Here is a 19,900-nt window from a genome sequence, read left to right as displayed (position 1 = left end):
ACGATTGAGTAAATGTGCAAATGTTTTCATTCTTGATCCAAGTGGGTATAATGCGTCCGTTATCTATCGTTTCCAAAACCCTCCCCGAACTCCTTACTACCACCTCATTCATCATCTCTCATACAACGTCCAATCAGCTGAACTGATCTCCATGCTCACTCTCGCCTCCAACACGACGGCCAGCTATTCTGCCTTGGCTCAACTTCCACCGCCACCGTCGTTCCCGCTCATCCTTTTCTCTCTGCTCCCTTTGCGCTTTCTTGCGCTCGTATACAGCGCGAACGGTACGCTTTGTGCGCTCGGCGCCTTCGCTGTAGTTGGCGCGAGCGAGGTCCACAACGTTGTCGATTTGCTCGGGTGTGTAGACAAAGTTCCACGTTGACATGAAGTCGCTAACTTTGGGGTCGACACCGGGCACTTTCGGGTTGACGAGGAACGGGAAGTAGATGACCGTTATGCCAGAAGCAGGGTGCATGAGTTCCCAGTCTTCATCCACTTGCTTCGACTCTGGGTGTTCGGTGTCAGAGGTGCGTTCTTCGGTAGTGCCAACCCAGATATTGCAGAAGCCTAGATCTTTACTCTTCTTGCCGCTCTTTTTGTCTTCAGCACTCTTGTCCTTGGCTTCGTCGAGTTTGTCTTGGGCCTGCTGTTCAGTTTTGGCTTGGGCGCGATCGAGATCTTTTTGCAAGTCTTCCATGGACTCGCTATCCGGTGGCCATCCTGCACCGACAGGCCAGCCTTTGATACCACGTTGACGGGCATAACCATCTGCGACCTTCAGCCAGTTGTCAGTCTTGACATCGGCGGAGGCATCGAAAGCAACGAGAATGTCAACGTTGCGTCCGGGTCGGAGAAGTGGATAGATAGGTAGATTGTTGGACATTCCCGCGTCCATGAACTGGAAGTTCTTCTGTTCAAAGATGCTCTCAGGGCACGATGCAGGAAGGAGTTCGCGCATACCGAGAGCGTAGTTAGGCATGGCAGCAGGATCAATGGGATGGACTTTGACCAGATCATCATCACGCTCGGAAATCATGGCATCTATACTGCCGCCAAGACCAGTGAGACTGCGCATGAGGGGTCGGATCTCTCGATAGTAGTGTGAAAGGGTGGCACAGAAGGCAGATCCCCAGATGCCCATGAGCAAAGGAACACGCACTTCGGGTAAAGCTAGGCCATTGTCCCGCCAGACTGTGCGTCCGTTCTCGAACTGGCGGCCCATTGCCCAGGTAGGTATGCCAGCCGAGATCTCCTCACACCACATCTCGTATGGCGTAAATTCGAACCATTGGAACCAGGCCTCCCTTCTTGCCTTTGCTTCGGCAGCGATGACATCTGTGTCTGTTTGTTCGGCCAGGGGAATTTCGTGTCGTACTGCGGTGTAGATGGGCAGGGGATGTGAGCCGTTGTCGGTAAATCGTCGCTGGTTTGAGACCTTGAAGTCGTATTCGCTGACAGAAAGCTCGCCTTTCGGTACGAGCAGACGGGCGGCGAGTAATGCGCCGTAGATGTCCACCAGCCCAAAGTCGGCATCTGGAATGCCTTTGGCCTTCTCCACAAGCCCACTCAAGAGGTACTTGTTAGTTGGCGCGCTGACGAGTAGTTCGAGCGCATCGGGTGGGAAGGCAATGTGCACGCCGAGCCGGTTCTTGAGGTGTCTGATGATGCGAGCGTGACTGCGCTCGGTGAGGTCGGAATAGTAGAGGGTCTGTAGCCAGCAGCTGCCACTGACACCTGCCGTGTAGGTGACGCAATCGAAAAGGCCGTGTTCTTTCGAGGAGAGGTATGATGATGTACCTGCCACAAGGGCTCGCAGGCCTCCACCAGAACCGCACATGGCAATGACGGGTACGTCGTCGGGGTGTATCTGGGCTTCCGGAATGTCGAGGTATCGCGCGAGTGCAGCCTTGGTGAACTGCGCCCTCTGCTTCAGAAACGCCTTTTCCTCGTCACACAGCTCGTTGGAGACCCTCACCGAGGCATCCCATATGATCTCTGGATTGATCTCGGGGTCGTTGGCTTCGTACCAGATCTCTTCGGCGAGGGAACCCGGCGCCATTGAGAGCTCATTCTGAAGTTTGCGAATGAAACCAGGGAGGACCTTGACCCAATTGGGCACAATGTAGTCGATGATGGTGTCGCCGAGCTGGGAGGGTGATGGGGAGCTCGGGAACTTGCTCGTTATCGTCTGCCATGCGGACTGACTTTGGCCGGCTTCCTCATTCTCTCCGCTGTAGCCCTTGGCGACACGTGTCTGGGATGGCGCATCTTGCTGGCCCGATTTTCCTGGATCCCCCTTGTTTACCTGCCTCTCAGCGTCTCCAACCGAAGTGGTTTCGGTCTGTTTGTCATGGCCGCCGCCGAAGAAATACCGCTTGAGAGAGGGCGCATCTAGATGAATTGGTCGGAGGAGTGGGATTGGTGACGACTCCGAAGTGAGATAGCCGGTTGCGAGGGTTGCGAGAAGACAGGGAGGGCCATATCGCAGGCTGAGGGTAGCAGCTTTGGATCGCTGAGAGAGCGGGTGCTTCGTGTGTAGGCTTGTGTTATTAGCATGGGGATATAATGCCGTGATATCCTAGCTTACCCACGACGCGTCCCCCGCAGCCAGAGCTGGCCCAGATTGCGCGTATTCCTATAGCCGGCCATGCGCAAGTTTGGGGGGAAACAAAGGAATTGTTCGTGGTGATGATGCCGTGCGAGTCGGGCGCATGGGAAATGCAAAAAGCCTACCTGGGCTCATGGAAATGCGTTAAGCATGACGGAGCATACAACCTGCTTCGAGGCCCGTAAAATTCCGCCGAAAGCTGGTTTCGGGATGACGCCGATCGAATGACCGCCCGCACAACGTCTGCCAAGCCATGCAGGAACGCTGAACCTGGCGCCAATCAACTCTTGTCTCCACCATCCACTTGTGAAGACATCATTGAAGTTTTGCGACCAACTCGGACCAGCTGGATGAATTGAGTTCTTCAACACCTCTCCAGCTATGTATTTCACCAGGCCCATGTTCCAGGCGCTTTTGCTATCCTTGAGTGTTATCACCTCACAGCGCTTCATGAATCGGTGCGCAGACATATTCGTCACTGGATATCTTCAATGTGTGATGAGATCGCAATTGTATTCGGCATCTTACTGATGGCAGCTCCTCTGGTGAAGCTGATCTCATTGCCTTGCCGAAGACGCAGTAAGGTCTTAGGCTTGTCTCACTTACTTATATATCTCTCATAGCGCACCTCTGACGGCCAGTAAACAGCATCATGTGCGGCTCCATCTCCCTTCTCTCACCTCTTGTCTCTGGCCCGTGTTGATTCTCTCTCATCTAGACGCTATTTGAACCCTCTCTCTCTACTCCTCTAACTTTCTTCTTCTACTTACAACCTCCCTGGATTGACCATACACTGTCCAGGATCATTGACACAACTAATTACCATTGACGGCTCAATCGAGCAAGAATCTCTGATCAGATTCATGCCATCAGTCGAGCAGACCAACAACAGCACACCGCCAAATCACAGTGAAGTCGTGCAAGCAGCACTTCATTACAATATATATCACGCAACCCCTTGCTGGACATGATGATGGGACGAGCAAGAACAACACCGCCTGGCCGAAGCGACACACCTTCCCACAAACGGGACTTCACCGATATGCAAAACACGGCAATCGATGAAGAACTTGCCAAGGACCGCTGGTACGCTCTGAAGCCAGAAGAAATTACCATCATGGTCGGCGACATGTGCGACAAACTTACAATCCCAATGGAGAAGTACGCTTCTATCGACCAACATTTCCAAGACTTCATCCATAGGGCAAAAGCTGCGAAGAAGCTACCTGATATCAAGCCGTTCAGTGTAGCGGTACTTGAGAGCAGGGCATTGGAAAGAGCTCTCTTATCAACGCGTTCCTTGACCGAGCACTCTTGGATCGATCTGGTTCCTCAAAGGCGTGCACCGCTTACGCAACAGTTCTTGAATACAAGCCGGGAGCTAGCGACCACACCACACTGAGCGACCTTCTTGTTGAGTTCTTTACTACGAAAGAAATCAAACACTGCATCAAGGAACAAATCGACCGTTGGGTTGAGTTCTACCCTGGTGTCAACAAGAATCGCCAACCTCTCAATGGCGAAGATGAAAACGACCCAGATGAAGACAATGCTACTCAGGCAACAGATAAGAAGACTTCCAAGGCAATGTCGCGTGGAGCTATTACTGCCAAGGAATTTTTTCAAATCATTTTCGACGTTCAGAGAAACAAGGAAGCCAGCAACAAGCTTGAGAGGATTCTCCATCATACGAATATCAAAGAAGGAGACTTTTTGGATGGTTGCTGCCAACAAGTCGACAATCGGTTCGCACAACTGGCCGTAGAGATGCAGGAAGTAGACCTCGAGACTCGAAACGCGTACTTTAAGAATATCTCCGATAGAAAACTCGGGAAAGAAACAAGCAAGATCAAAGAGCTATGGCCGTTCGTGAAAGTCGTTACCATTTCAACCGGTCATATATTGTTTCGCCATGGTTTACGTCTTTTTGACTTGCCAGGTAAGTCACTGAATCATTGCGCGGCAACATACAGCTAACAAAACAGGTTATGGGGATATGAGCCAGCTGCGTGAAGGGGTCATCAACAGTTTTCGTTGGAAGGCTGACTTCGAAATGGTGGTTGCGCCGTGTTCTCGACTGCAGACCAGTGTTCTGCACGACCAGTACATTGATCGATCGATTCACCTCAAAGGCGCCAACAAGACTATACTCGTCATGAATAAGTCCGATGTGAGTTGTCGCTTTCTTTCTACCAAAATATTCAACTGACTGGACTTCTAGGAACTCATCAATGAAGACAACATGGGTACACAAATCCGACAGATTCACGTACACCCATTCCCAGCTCTGAACGCACGCATGGAGGACATTGACAAGCTTGACGAGGAAGGAAATGCAGACCCCGCGGTCATTTCCGATTTGCTAGATGAGTTACTGAGAGAAGCTACCATCGCCTACATAAAGCATGAAACAGCAAACGTGCAGAGACAGATGCAGCCTAAAGGAATCAAAGTCTTCTCAGTTTCTGCGCTGGCTCACACTTCATCTAGAAGTCATATTCAGAAAGACGGTCCTATCCTTGACGACAAGACGGCAGACATCTACGCCCTAAGACACTTCCTCGCTAAGTTGTCTGCAGCAACGAACTATCAGAACTTCTACGATCACGTGTACGAATCATTACCATCATTTCGAAGCCAAGCTGCAAGGGCCCTAGAAAAGCACATCGAAGACAAGGGCTACGCTAAGATGCGACGCGACCTTAAAGCTCAAATTCAGCCACTTCGAAGCGAACTCAAGAACCTCATTGGCAGTCCATTGCAGTCGCTAGTGGGAAAGCCCTGGTCTAGCGATGAGGAACAGAGTATCATCCATGGCATACAGCAACTGGTGCAGGACTCATGGTGCCATCCATTGATCTACCACTCGGGCTTTGCAAAGATGCTTGCTGAAAATGGCAAGCCGGTCAGCGGCAAGTATCTAGGCTACAACATGAACTACGAACTTCTCTGCACCATGAAAGCGTTCATTGACAAGTGGTACAACAACTTGGATGCGATGATTGCAGGCTTTGCTCAGAGTCTGTTCAGAATCGTTCTGAAACTGTTGGAAGAAACCCGATCGGCTATCAACCGGTCTTCTGCACATGCAGCTTTAAAGCGAAGAGCTACTGAAGAGTTGACTCTTGTACAACGACGCATCGAGGCGGCATATGGCACACTGCTCGCCAGTCTTCGCGTGTCTCTTGGAGAAACTCATCTGCGATTCACGACGGAGATCGACATCTACTGCCCTATAGCAACGGCAATGAAGGAATGCTATCTTCGAGCCTTGGATCGGACCGTTGTCGGGTCGGGTTCAGGAGTCTACAACAGACAACGAAATGAACTCCGCAACTCGATCATTAACCCTGGAACATACCGCTATGGTCCACCTGGCGAGGCTCTGCGTCCGCTTCTCAAGAAGATCGAAGAAAAGATCCAGACTCAGCAAAGAGAGGCATGGAAGACTGGTTGTGAATCGTTCGTGGCCAGCGTCGTGGAGCAAGTTGAGGGATTCTCAAATGCTGCTGAACAACTTCTTATGAACTCCTCTTATGTAACAGAAGAGCACAAGCAGGCTCGTGGCGAGCTGAGAAAGCTGCTTAGCGACTTCGATATCAGCCTTGAGGATGTTCAAGGTCGCTTCGTTGATAGTGAAGAGGAGCATACTGAGAAGAAAATTAAACGCGAGGAGATGGAAGACGAGGTAACAGTGGGGACGCTACCTATTCCTGATCTGCCGACTGCTTCAGTCCCTATCTTGCGGAATGAGGGTTGGACTCAATTCCGCGAGGTGTTTGGTGGCATCTGGCCTGGCCGTTAATGTTCACTTGCGTTCTCCGTCCGAACATGTGGACCACAGGAATTGGCGGAATGCGGTTTCAGCCCTGCTTTCAGTTTTGCTTCTTTGGCGTTGCTTCATGTCCGTGTTTTCCACCAGTCTCAGGCTCGACATGGTCTTACTTTACGACCGGAAAAGTCCAGCTCCCGTCTTTATTTCACTTTTGTTCTTTCGAGAAAAGCCAATACATTGGAAAGCATCTTGCATGCACGGGATACAAAAGGCCTGTGGCGTCTGCGTATCTGGTTAGTTTGCTGAATCTTCAACTGTATACCCCTGTATAATCTGCCTTTATACTTGCATGTGCCACAGTGGCACCCTAATAGCAAGGCGCACACGCCTCGTCGAAACATAGGTGATACGCAGACAGCGGGTTCGCGGTGACAGGCAACGCTGATTAGCGCACCTTACCCGCCGCGATGAATGTCTTTTCGTGCTACAAGGAGTCAGAGGTAGCTCTTCTGTAGCACGGTTTTAGATGTGACAATCGTGTATTACATGCATTCACAATGATTGTCTGGAGTGTGTGGTTTATGGCCATGCGAATGGTGTAGAGGATCTACGCGGGACCCTGGTGGGTCTTAGCGTTGCCTCCGCGACAGCTCTCCGCAAGCATCCCCTCACACATCATTCAACACCGGGGTATGACATTCCCCCAATTGGACATACTTTCGTTGGTATAATCACAGGCTGTACTTCATGTTCGCTTCATTCTTACCCACCCGCTTCATATAATCGAGGTCGCCCTCGCCGCCGCCGCCGTTCACGCGTACACGTAGGCCTCAAGGCAGTTGCGCATCGGCCCAGCAGTCGCCATGGTCGCCCCCCGCAAAGCCGCGCTCCTCGAGGAGAGCGCGGAAGTCGAAGTGCTCTTCGCTAACATGGAGAAGATGAAGACACTCACGAAGAAGATCCAAGGCTCCGTCAACAGGCTAGATGCGAGCGGGAAGGCAGTCCAGGAAGCTATCGGCCCAATCTACGGCAACACCCAGAAGCTGCAGATCGCGAACACAAATGTCGATCGCATAATCGAGGCAATTGAACGACTCCGAGCCCCGCGAGAAGAAAGTGCAAAGGAAGAGAGGATTATTCGCGCTGGACCTGGACGAGGAGACCTTGACGGCTATATTGCGTCCCTCGACCGCACGAACATGAGTCTCGCGGACCTCAAGCGCACCAACCTTCGCTCCAACGAACAAGCTGTCGCGGAGCTTAGTGGGCTCTTGAAAATGGGCAACAAGCAGTTGGAGGACGTGTTCCGCAGCATACTGCAGGATAGCGCCAGAGAAAAGGTTCAGGCGTTGGAATTTGTTGCGAAGCGTACGTCATTAATGTCCTATGATTACAGAAATACTAAGACTGCATAGAAAACCCGTTCCCTCGCATGCCCCAAGAGAAGCTCCAGAGCCTACGCAGCATCAACTCGTACATCTCCAAATCATTTGCTCAACTATCGCAGATCGATCTCTCACAAACTCCCACACGCAGAATATACGCAGACGTCCGGGGCGAATACCTAGAAAGTACACTGAGGAGTCTCATGCAAGCGACAATAAGCACAGCCAGGAAGGTGCAGGCAGACGCGCTGTACAAGAAGGGTACTAATGGTATCGGTACATACGTACAAGCGATAGAGGGTCTGTTCGTGGCCGAGTTTGACAATTTGAACTACGTCTTTGACAGAGAGGAATGGAGCGACGTCTACGAGTCAACATGCCAGGTCCCGCTGCAAGACTTTACGAAAACGCTGCGCGAGTTGAACGGCCATATCCAGAAGAACCTGTTGACGGACTGCTTCCTTGGATTTGAGATTTGCGGAATGGTCCGGACGCTATCGATGCGGCTCCAAAAGCAGACGGGGGCCCTCAAGGATCAAATCTATGACAGTGTGAAGCCGGTCCGGGAGACGTCGAAGATGTCATTGAGCAAGATGCTTGAAGACACAAGGTCACGGACTCAGGGACTCATCGCCGTCCCTATCGACGGCGGTCCCGTCGACATTACCACGCAGACGATGCGACGCTTGCAAGAGATGACCAACTACCTCGAACCTCTGGCGTCGATACTGGCATCCTTGGGAGAGGGCGGTTGGAATTCGGGGTCAGCTAATAACTCGTCGACGACTCTGGATGTTGGACCAGACGGCGTAAAGTTGTTTGGGTCCTATGCGGCTGATACGGTCGACACACTACTACAGAATCTGATTGGCAAAGCAAAGACATTGTTGAAGGGCAAGAACCTACAAGGTGTCTTCATGGCAAACAACATCGCCATCATCACGCGCATCATCCGCTCATCGGAACTCGCGCCACTCATGGACGACTACTCCAAGAAGCTCGCAGACTGGCGTAAGCAAGGCACAGCCATGTATCTTGAAGCGTGGCGTGAGCCATCAGGATATCTACTGGATGTGCAGTACACAAACCGTAGCAAGGAACGGCCAACCTCAGGCGGTGCAGATTCGGCAGCCATTGTGAAGTCTCTCAGTTCGAAAGACAAGGATGCAATCAAGGAAAAGTTCAAGAACTTCAACACTAGCTTCGATGATCTTGTCACACGGCACAAGTCGTACGCAATGGAGCCCGAAGTGCGGAACCAGCTTTCCAAGGAGGTACAGAACATCATCGAGCCCTTGTACAACAGGTTCTACGACCGCTACCGGGAGATCGACAAGGGAAAGGGCAAATACGTCAAGTACGACAAGACCGAGTTGAACAGGGCATTGGCGAGCTTTGCATAGTGCGGTGTGGTGACTGCGGCGTTGGTTTGGAGTTGTTTGTTTGGGACATGCGCAAAATACCCTTTGATTTGCATAGATGGAACGATGACCTGGACATGGGTATTGCAGGTGGACGCGATGTAATTGGATAGGTGTCGAGTCTCGCGTCTCGTGTGCTGTGGTGCCACGCTACAGCAGCGCGAGAGACAGGCTTGGGGAGTGAGACGGCAGTGTCAAAGTTGTGGCAGATAGTCACAATGAAGCGGCGACCGCTTAATGTCGTCTAGTAACGCGCTGCTCGTGCCTTCTAATTACGCGCACGTGACGCTGCCTCTTTGGGAAGCACGGCCCGCGACTGCCTCTTGTAGGAGTGCACAAGAGCACAAAATCTTCAAACAAGGTGAAAGGTGTCAACTGCGTCCCTCCTGCACTCTCCCTCACCGGCCTCTCTGCAATTCGACGTGTGTTGTTTCTAGTGATAGTCCGGCACGCTGCTAGTGGTGACGCGGGGATTTTTGGTCTAGTGCCCATTGCTTCGGCGCTGCTCCAATCGCGCCCATCCCTGTGCGGACCCCTTTCCTCTACCCAGCGACGGACGGCACCACGACTTCCCTTCCCAACGTCGCAGCCTCCGGACAACCACGCCATTTTCCTTCGCAGCCAACTGCACCACTTCAATTCATTGCTTTGAGTGCATCACTCACTCGAGAGCATAACTACCGCTGACTGGTACGCCGCCCTTCCTATACGCCTGCTTCACTTTATTTCTCCAGATTCTGGCTTGGGTCGCGTTGTTACATTTGTCTAGCAGCCACGCCAGCCAGCACCAGCACCACCATCACGCATTGAGAGCCTCCGCTGACATTGCTGCCTCATCTACAGAAGTCCCTCACTTGACGACCCCTCGTCTGCGTTTACTAGACTATTTACACCATGGGTAAGGAGCTTTCCCCGACCCCCGTGTCCCGACATCAACAACTACGCCTGAGCTACGAGACCATTGGCACCTCAGGCACACACGCAGTAGCCAAACGGAAACGTGCACCAGGCTCAATGCAGTTTGACACTGGTCGTTGTTTCCGCGCTCGACGGCCATACCTCCTCTCTCCCTGGCGCCCCTAGCTAACACATTGCTTTAGAATCCGGTGCTACCTCTCCCGCGCCGCCTACCCGTGCGTCCCCATCGCCCCCAGCGTCATCCAGCGGCTTCGGCATGGATCAAACGATGTCGATGTCGATGTCTAACGGCTCCTCTCCAGCGGTCCACACCATCACGGCGAAGAACCCCAAGGCCGCAGCTGCCATGGCCAACGACATGAACATTGTGCGCAGGAAGCTTACAGGCTACGTTGGTTTTGCGAACCTGCCCAACCAGTGGCACCGCAAGAGTGTGCGCAAGGGATTCAACTTCAACGTCATGGTTGTCGGTATGTGTCCCCCCACCCACTGAGTTGTCAATCGGAGCTAACGTGTCATCCCAGGCGAGTCTGGACTCGGAAAGTCAACTCTTGTAAACACACTCTTCAACACTTCGCTGTACCCACCCAAGGAGCGCAAGCCCCCAAGTCTCGACATCTCCAAGACCGTTTCGATACAGTCCATCAGCGCCGACATCGAGGAGAACGGTGTTCGTCTGAGGTTAACAGTAGTCGACACACCCGGTTTTGGCGACTTCATCAACAACGATGAGTCGTGGGATCCCATTGTCAAGAACATTGAGCAGCGGTTCGACGCATACTTGGATGCTGAGAACAAGGTCAACCGCATGAACATCGTCGACAACCGTATCCATGCCGTTGTCTACTTCATCCAGCCCACCGGCCACTCCCTGAAGCCCATCGACATTGAGGTGATGAAGAAGCTTCACACCAAGGTCAACCTCATTCCTGTAATTGCCAAGGCCGACACTGTTACCGACGATGAAATCGACAACTACAAGAAGAGGGTACGTTTCTTTTTCTCCCTTTCCCCTTTTCCCCTTGCTAACAACAACAGATTCTTGCAGACATCGCCTACCACAAGATCCAGATCTTTGAAGGACCACGGTATGAGCTTGACGACGAGGAGACCATTGCTGAGAACCAGGAGATCATGGCCAAGGTTCCCTTCGCCGTTGTCGGTTCCAACACTGAGGTCACGACTGTTGACGGCCGCAAGGTCCGAGGGCGCGCGCTGCCCTGGGGTGTTGTTGAGGTTGACAACGAGGAGCACTGCGACTTCGTCAAGCTACGACAGATGCTCATCCGCACCCACATGGAGGAGCTCAAGGAGAACACCAACAACGCTCTGTACGAGAACTACCGTTCCGAGAAACTTGCACAGATGGGCATCCAGCAAGACTCAAGCGTGTTCAAGGAGGTCAACCCTGCCGTCAAGCAAGAAGAGGAGCGCTCGTTGCACGAGGCCAAGCTCCAGAAGATGGAGATGGAGATGAAGATGGTTTTCCAGCAAAAGGTGCAGGAGAAGGAGAGCAAGCTGCGCCAGAGCGAAGAGGAGCTGTACGCCCGTCACAAGGAGATGAAGGACCAGCTAGACCGACAACGACAAGAGCTTGAGGAGAAGAAGGCCCGTATCGAGTCTGGCAGGCCGATCGAAGAGAAGGGCAAGAGAAAGGGTTTCTCTCTCCGCTAAGCGCCCTCCAGGCGTTACGATCGTCCCTCCCCTCCCGCTCCAGACGGCCCACGCCTCTCAGCCACCCCTTCTCAGTTCTTTACACCCTCTTACCAGACCTTGTTTAATATAATGCGGCCGACGATACCACTGGGTGCTATCGGTAAAAGGGATAATACACCACGATGGAAGATTGGGGACGATGCACAGCAGTGTCACATGTTGGTGCAGTTGTCCGGATTGTTGATTGATACCAACGTCTTTGCGCTCCTTTCCGATTCCCTTGCTTCACCTTCGGCATTTTCTATTATTTAGTATTCGGCAGACGTAGTTCGGAGCGAGGAGTGTCGGACAGGTTCTTTTCATGTATTCTACAGACTATCATAGGCAATTTCATTTGTGGGCAAAACGCGAATTGGATTCAAAACTAGTGATGTTTCTCAACAAACAATCAACCCTCAGTGGAGATAGAACGGTGACGACATGGTGCCTGCTGGTCAGACGCTTAACAGGCGTGTGAAGAACGCCGGCACATGGAGGCCTTGCTGGCGGCTGAGGGGATCGTCAGGGTGCAGGTGTGGCAAGGGCGCATTGAGGCTTGTGCTTACTTGCCCACTCCAGAATTGCAGCTTGCCATGTCGTCACCCCCCAAACGCCCGAATTCTGGTTTGCTGCCCGCTTTCCTACTCTCTTAGGAACACACAACCACACCATTACTCTGCTCTCACTCCCCTGCGTCTATAATCTTTGCAACTACAGAGCAACTTCACCGAGGTCCCGGATTAGATTTCTTAATCGGTAAGTCGACCCCGCCTATCAGGCACGGCGAATATCACGAGCGGGTCCCGAAGGCCGGGCAGAACCAGCAGTTCAGCACCCAGCCACCACTGTGGACACATTGCACCTCCACATCCTTCGACGAGGCAGCAGATCATTGCCAGCAGCCTGCCTTTCCTCCCTTTCTACATTGGAAGCGGCATACATCTCTCTAGACCTTTACTGACGTCCCAAGGCTACCCATTACGTAGCCCACACTACAGTTTCCGAAATACACACAATGGCACCCCCTCCTCCAGCCTCCATGCCCTTGGGCCAGCGCCTTGCTGCCCTTGCGCAAACTCTCCAGTTTGCTTGGTTCGCCGGGCACGTCACCCTGCTGCTCGCTACTCTGCGATACAGCTTGTCCTACATCACCTTCAACTACTACTCGCGATGGGCCTCCTTCTCCTACCGCACCGCCTTTCTGTCGGCATGCGTCACATACGGCATAGTAGTCTACAAGGCCTACCGCGCCCGCATGAGGGCAGGAAAGCAAGGTGGTGTCGTCGCTCTTGCTACCGATGAGAACGTTCAGTACTTGAGTAAGTCTCCTACGAGGCTGTGTATAGCTTCACCCCCAACGTAGCACGTGCTGACTGCTTGTTAGTCATGGCCCTTGTATGGCTCTTCTCGCGCCAGATCCCCCTTGCCATACTTCCCTTCTCCGTATACTCCGTCTTCCACGTCGCTACATACGTGCGCTCCAACCTGCTGCCCACCATCCAGCCCCCACCCGCTGCTCAGGCCGGCGCCAAGCCCCAAGGCTCCGCTGCCTCCGAGGCTATTGGCAAGTTCGTCAAGGAGTACTACGATGGCTCCATGACTCTTGTCGCCCTGCTTGAGATCTTCCTCTGGTTCCGCGTTCTTGGCTCTGCCATGCTCTTCCAGAAGGGCTCGTGGATCCTCCTTGCTGTCTACACCGTCTTCTTCCGCGCCCGCGTTGCGCAGAGCAGCTTCGTCCAGGAGGCCATCAACCAGCTTACTGCCCGCATTGACGCTCAGCTTGCCAACCAGAGCACTCCTCCCGCTGCGAAGCAGGCATGGGGCACCTTCAAGGGCATTGTCCGCCAGGCTGCTGATGCTACCGACATCCGCAGGTACGTTGGCGGCCAGCAGGGAGCCCCCAAGAAGGCACAGTAAGCGTTTCGCTATGTTTGCGACAATGTACCTACCACCAATTACGCACGACAACATATGTGTTGGGGGATTATGGTACGAATCTTGACGACGATACGGCAGTCATGACGAATAAGACAATAGACATGTTTGCGTCGCTTGTAGACGATCGAAGGAAAAGTGTTTGAGTCGGAATTTGGTCGTTAACGATATCCCACATATGCGAGGCTGGTTCAGTCCGAAGTGGATAGTAGTATGGTGGGATAGTATGGATCGAGAGAATATGTAGCCATACTGGGCTTGCGCTTGGAAGGGAGTGGGAATGGTTTCTCCTTGTATCTATGGAGAAGCGTGGTGTTTTTTGGTCTGTTATTATGTTCGCAACTGCAGTACAATCAATATTCGTTATCGTTACTTCAGCTTCGGCACATGGATATAAACATGCTGAGTAAAGGGATCAAGTGGCTCATAAACCACGTACATGTTTGTTTTAATAGTCTTGATGAGACGTTAACCTGCTTTCCATACATGACGCTCGGGCATCTTTCGCTCAAACCCGATACTTTAGCGCGAACATCCTGTTGACATGTCGCTACGCACCATTGCTCTCAGCTATATCGTCCATACATTGAACATTTGAACTGACTCGGTAAAGAAGAAACACAAGGTGTACTGAGCAGCACACTTGACAACTCTTCCCCTTAATCTTCGTGACTGCGGATTTGGACGGTTACTGGCTCATGTGCGAACAACTTGATCTACAATTCAGATCATTTCTGTCAGGAAACTAAGGCTGGTGAGAAACGTGGATTACACGTTTCGATTACGAAACCGAGGCTAATAAATGCAGTGTTCGGGCAGTTATCTTGCTGTGGGTTGGGTATGCATTTTTTTGCTTTTCGCCTCTCTGCTTTTCGAGTTGGTATCAGAAGTATGCGTTGATAGGTGTTGAGTGACGAGTAAGAGACAAGAGAGATGAAGAGATGAAAGGAAGAGAGTAAGACAGAGTAGTGGTACGTCTTCTGTTAACCTGATCTCGCGAGCTCGATGTTGTGATATTCCTTGTAGTTTGTCGGTAGTACTTCAAGCTATGAAAACGCGAATTTCCTTGTCTTCCGTACAAGAAAGTTAGAAACCACTGCTGCTTTAATGAATCCATCTGTAGAGGTTGCAAGACTTCTGTACACTGTGGTCACATTCACATGTATACATCGACTGCTGATTGCCGACATAGCCGTCGTTTCCCTAGTGACTTTGTTTGCTTGTTCAATGTCTTCTGGTAGCGCAACGGTGCCAGACGGAAGGATATAGAGGAAGAAGGAAACTTGCTATTGCAGCGAGTTTGGGAGAGGTGGTTGGTTATATGCATGCATGTATTCGCTGTCATGTACGTCAGGTAGAATTCCGCGGCCGACATGTGAGCGAAAACTTATGGCAATGACGGGGTTGCAGTGTAGAGCGAATTTGTTGTTGCTCTGTATGCATTGTCAAGTGGTACTTTGACGGACAATCAAAGACTATCGGAAATTTCCCCAATGTATAATGGTTGTTGTTTGCGCCTGACATGATAGAAGACACCGGCTAAAATCCAGGGGGCTAGATACAAACAGTACTTGCTTTTGAGTGAGTTCGGCTCGTTGACGGGTGGAAAAACGTGCATCGTGTTCGACTTGCTTATGGTACCACGGCAAGCTGAAAAAATGAGCTTTCGCATGTGACACTTCATCTTGGCAAGGAATCAATAGTGCTATTCGCTTGAGGCGTGCAGTAAGCGACAGATATGAATGAATTTTTGATGTTTCTCAAGGAAGAAGAAATGAGATTGCTACAGTGTGAGCCACTGCATGAGGCGTGAGATGGCCAAGACGTGTGATCTATGCACGATGCTGCTTACTTTCGTCCTGAGGGGAACCCTATCAGCCTTATTTGTATTGCATGTGTGGGTTTTGGCCGCATGAAGCAAATTTCTTCTCTTGGTACGCTGTCCGAATGAATGAACACATGGCTTCTTGTGGCTGGATCTAGATGTTTGATCTCTCTGAGCATCGTCGCATCGTGAAGCATTTGGAATTTGCAATGTTCAGCCGTGCATGCTCGGGTGCAGTAGCAGAAGCTGTAGTCATAATATTTCTCATCGAAGTCGCTGTGACGATGGTAGTAAATTTAGGCGCGGCAGTTGTCTGGAAGGCTAAAGAAGTCTCGAACAGCTAGAGCCTTTGGGAGCTTACCTACGCCACAAGTATGATGCTCCCGAACCAAACGGGTGTTCATGGACTAGATGTCAAGTGTAAAGACAATTCGAACGCTGTTGTTTCAGAAGGTCCGAGTGGTGTTGATTGGAGAAAATGCTCGCTGGTCGTGGCTTGCCGGCCGTAAGGTGACATGAGTAGCGTGTATCGGTGAGCAATGACATCTGTCAGAGTCCATGAGCCAATCTCGATTTCTCAATATGTCTCGGTCCTGCAGCAAGAAGTAAATCGCGCTTGGTGCTGAATTCGAAAGAGGATGAGAGTGGAGCCTCCGACTCAGGTCCAGACTCCCGAGGCTCTTGAATGCTGTACGTGGCCTCCACAAGTCCACGGAGACTGTTGAGGTGATTCCAACAGGAATGATTGGAGATGCACGCTACCACCATGACGATGATGTATTTATTTCGTAGCAACGGTTCCTGGAAGGGCGGCGGAAGGTGGCTGCTCGCACGAAGCTAGCGTAATCGATAACATTAGTCGCACGGGGCCCGTAAACACGTTCAGGCTACCGGGCAAATGCTGTTTCACGACTCCGTGGATGCTAAAGTTGGAATTTGTCGTCTGTGTTTTTCTCTGTGCGCGAGTATTGGATTTCTCCACCAGCCCCGTAATACTATCGGAGAAAAGAGGCGCGATGGACCGCCATACGAGGCGCCCAAGCCGAAATTCCGCCAGCAAGTCAGAGTGTTCGGGAGGAAGCTACGTATTCGCGTGTGTAGTCAGTCATGGCGATTCAGGCTGCGAGCAGATTTGGTGTTGACAGGTCAAGTCAAGATTGTGCTGGGTCAAGTGCATGAGGCGAGCGGGTGAGCTGCTGAAGATGGGTTAGGAAGACTGCGCCCCAGAGCTTGGATGTGGGGTTCGCATCGCGCTTTCGTCTGCAATGTCCCCTTTTTGCGAGCTTGGGTGCGGAGATAGGATGCATCCGAACAGCCGTACCGTATCGTATCATGTAGTGTGCGTGCTCTGAGGTGCGGAACAGAGCGGTGAGAGAACTGGTGCTGGCTGCTCGGGTGGCATCAGCGGCGTGATGGCGTGACGAAGGCACAGGATGAGGACTAATGCAGGGCAATTGACAGCAGCGATGCGATCGATAGGGTTTGACATGTGCAAAAGATTCTGCGGTCGGAACTACGGGTGAAAAGTGTGATGGTTTGTTTCGCAGTGGAACTTGTGGATAGGCAATACAGCAATGCTCGCAGTAGTGCTCACAGGCGAGTCGTCGGCGGCTTGGGAGGGTTGATGCGCGTGTAGGATCGAGGGCATAAGCTTTTCCGACAAGACGGTATGCGAGATTGGGGGATGTATACAGAGTTTATGTCGTGTCGGTATTGCAACTGCCAGATGAGTGTTCCGTTGTATGCAGATGAAGAAGTTAGTAACTGTTAGAGTGTTGATCGCGACGGAGTCGACGAAGATCTGGAGAAAGTAAGATTAGATTGGGGATCATCTATCACGCAACGTACACACACTGTATTCCTGGGTCTCGATTTCCCAGTCGTATAGTTTAGAAATCACCATGGACACAACTCCGGGCCCGGAATAACATTCACCATTTCTTACCAGGCAGCCAGGCAGCCAGGCGGCTGCACACATCCACAAATCTTGCAGCCGCACACGCCATAGCATGCACTGGTAGCCCTGGCGATGGCGCATACGGCCAAGTTCTAGCTGGCGCTGGCCTGAGCGGGAGAGCGTGCGCACCTGTGAAGATGGCACGGCAGGGAGACGGCTACTGCGTCGTGGAAAGTGCAGGGGACCAGCTAGCGAGCGACGCTACCCATCCGCCGCTTTCACCGTCTCGGTTTTCTTGGTCGGAATGTGCCTGTGTATATAGACTCGTGAATGCCCTCACTCTTTGGGCTCGTCTCCCCTCTGACGACATTTCCAATTCGACTGCTTGGTTCACGATCCCCCATCGCTCATCGACTCACGACTATAACATCACACGACCAAGTCTCCAACCTTCTCGCTTACACTTGGCCGACACCGCCGTAGTACCGTTAGAACACATCAACGTATTTGCAACTTGGAAAAAGAAAAAAGAAGAAAACACAATGGACTACTCTCCCGCACTATCAGTCAATAGCGACATGACAGACGAGGAGTTGGACAAGTACTTTGCCAGCTGCGTTCCGCTGTCCAACCTGCCAACCCCTCCGCCGGCAAAGGAGCCCACACCAAGCCGGGTATCAACACCAGCTGCCCAAACATCGACACAGTCACACGACATCACTAGCCCTCCACAACACAAAGGTTAGTTCACTACTACCTCACATGTCAAATTTCTGTTTACGGGATTTGCATGATGGTGTGTATGAGTCGGACCGGGCGGCAGAGCGTCGTTCCCCTGCATACGCTGCCTTGGCCCTCGTCATGCTTCATCCCAGATGCTCCTTTTCCAACTCAACATTCCCCCTCTCCACAAATTCGACATGTTCCTGTCGATCAGCTAGTTGTTCCACCAACACCCCTCCACCCAAGATCAATGCCGTTGCCACTTCCTTGATTTCGGTCCGCTAACATACTATCTATAGTATACGCTGCCCACCTTGCGAACCTCGTTCCGCTCAACGTCTCCACCCATCGCCCTCATGCGTCGGTGATTCAAGGTTTCCTGGACCGCGCTGGGCTGCCAGATGAGATCGTCGCCTTCGCGGGGTGCTTGCTAGATGCATTGAGTAACCGGTTTGCAACCACTTGGCGAGATGCTCTCATACCAAGCGACTATGCTCGCGACGTGAAGAACTTTCTGAGGACGGACTCGCGTCAGAACATGCGCGTCAGCCCAGACGTTATTGTTCTGGCCGCACTTTCACTCGCACATGGCTTCCTCGTCGACCGGCAGCGGTCCTCACGCCACTGGAGTATCAAAGAGAGCGATGGTGCTTTTACCGTGCAGGAGATTGAGGCCACCAAGAGGGCTATCTTGCAGGACATGGACTACGGCCTAGCTCGAATCTCCAACGACATGGTGGATTGGAGGCTGAAGACAATGCAGCGTACTAGCACCTCTCCCTACACACCGACACCAACCACGGTCGCAACGAAGCAACGACGAAACCTTTCCATCAGCCTCCAAGGTACTGCAATCTGGAGCTACGGCGTGCAGACTCCGGAGCCCAGCCCATAAGACGGCAGCTTCGCACGAAGGCGCTACGAATCTCGTTCAGTCTACCATTTTTAACTGTCTTGCTGCGTACATTCACGATACCCACATCCTTTCGGCACTTTTCGCCATCAGTCATTATGCGCATCTCTCGGCGTTCTCCGGCATCAATCGGGCCATATACTCGGTAGTGTTTTGTGCATGCAACAGGCTCGTTGTAAACTCGTATATATATATTTTTATTTCAGGGTGGAGTTGAGTGGGTTCGGTGGCCTATGCTTCTAGTTTTGAGTACGCTATCTGTGTAATACCCGCCGCGGAAGTTGGAGGATTGGGCCTTTTGTTTTACATTCGTCTTGGGACCACCGTGTGTGTAGAGATGGATCTAATATATGTTGGCACCACTTTTTGAACACCCTCATGCATGTGATTGTTGACCGTTATGACCGAGTCATGGTCATGTACCTGAGCGCGCGAAATACTCCATATCTCACGATGGCACTCTGTTGGGTGCTCTTTTTGTTTACACAGGATCGGTCGAACATACGATAGTGGGGCCGCAGCCTCAACTAAACATTGCATAGTCTTCCCTATTCCCACAAGATCCGCGCAGGCTACATGCCATGAACGCGCACACTTCAATCTTCATCTAATCAATTTCAAAACTTTGACGTCAAGTACGCGTTGCGCTCCTCACTCTATTGTTCCGATTACTCCGCACTTTCCAAGCATGGTGTGGAGGGGTTGAAGACGTCACCGCGACTGGTTCTGGCCATGTTGGAGATCACGCTACAACGCGCAATATTCGCACTAAAGCCTCAGCATGCACAAGTTTATTGGACAACAC

At 51.9% G+C, this 19,900-nt stretch overlaps 6 protein-coding genes across 6 annotated transcripts; 5 read left to right on the top strand and 1 right to left on the bottom strand.

Moving 5' to 3' along the window:
• Positions 1 to 133: 133 nt before the first annotated feature.
• On the bottom strand, positions 134 to 2,649 carry ALTATR162_LOCUS3010 (uncharacterized protein; the record flags this gene model as incomplete). Its single annotated transcript, XM_043310616.1, has 2 exons — positions 134 to 2,540; positions 2,588 to 2,649. 2 exons carry the CDS (start codon positions 2,647 to 2,649, stop codon positions 134 to 136), a joined length of 2,469 nt encoding a protein of 822 aa, XP_043166551.1.
• Positions 2,650 to 3,578: 929 nt separating this feature from the next.
• On the top strand, positions 3,579 to 6,413 carry ALTATR162_LOCUS3009 (uncharacterized protein; the record flags this gene model as incomplete). The annotated part of the gene is made up of 4 exons (XM_043310615.1): positions 3,579 to 3,903; positions 3,969 to 4,547; positions 4,594 to 4,778; positions 4,830 to 6,413. The coding sequence occupies 4 exons, from the start codon at positions 3,579 to 3,581 to the stop codon at positions 6,411 to 6,413; spliced, it is 2,673 nt and encodes an 890-aa protein (XP_043166550.1).
• Positions 6,414 to 7,246: 833 nt separating this feature from the next.
• On the top strand, positions 7,247 to 9,171 carry ALTATR162_LOCUS3008 (uncharacterized protein; the record flags this gene model as incomplete). Its single annotated transcript, XM_043310614.1, has 2 exons — positions 7,247 to 7,751; positions 7,799 to 9,171. The coding sequence occupies 2 exons, from the start codon at positions 7,247 to 7,249 to the stop codon at positions 9,169 to 9,171; spliced, it is 1,878 nt and encodes a 625-aa protein (XP_043166549.1).
• Positions 9,172 to 10,083: 912 nt separating this feature from the next.
• On the top strand, positions 10,084 to 11,781 carry ALTATR162_LOCUS3007 (uncharacterized protein; the record flags this gene model as incomplete). The annotated part of the gene is made up of 4 exons (XM_043310613.1): positions 10,084 to 10,219; positions 10,290 to 10,577; positions 10,632 to 11,095; positions 11,146 to 11,781. The coding sequence occupies 4 exons, from the start codon at positions 10,084 to 10,086 to the stop codon at positions 11,779 to 11,781; spliced, it is 1,524 nt and encodes a 507-aa protein (XP_043166548.1).
• Positions 11,782 to 12,817: 1,036 nt separating this feature from the next.
• Positions 12,818 to 13,719, top strand: ALTATR162_LOCUS3006 (uncharacterized protein; the record flags this gene model as incomplete). Its single annotated transcript, XM_043310612.1, has 2 exons — positions 12,818 to 13,121; positions 13,187 to 13,719. 2 exons carry the CDS (start codon positions 12,818 to 12,820, stop codon positions 13,717 to 13,719), a joined length of 837 nt encoding a protein of 278 aa, XP_043166547.1.
• Positions 13,720 to 18,037: 4,318 nt separating this feature from the next.
• ALTATR162_LOCUS3005 (uncharacterized protein) lies at positions 18,038 to 19,077 on the top strand (the record flags this gene model as incomplete). The annotated part of the gene is made up of 2 exons (XM_043310611.1): positions 18,038 to 18,200; positions 18,482 to 19,077. The coding sequence occupies 2 exons, from the start codon at positions 18,038 to 18,040 to the stop codon at positions 19,075 to 19,077; spliced, it is 759 nt and encodes a 252-aa protein (XP_043166546.1).
• Positions 19,078 to 19,900: the final 823 nt, after the last annotated feature.

The sequence above is a fragment of the Alternaria atra genome (genome assembly GCF_907166805.1).
Source record: "Alternaria atra isolate CS162 genome assembly, contig: 22, whole genome shotgun sequence".
Lineage (NCBI taxonomy): Eukaryota > Fungi > Ascomycota > Dothideomycetes > Pleosporales > Pleosporaceae > Alternaria > Alternaria atra.
Note: the sequence above shows the minus strand (reverse complement) of the source record. Positions and strands in the feature narration are given on the sequence as shown.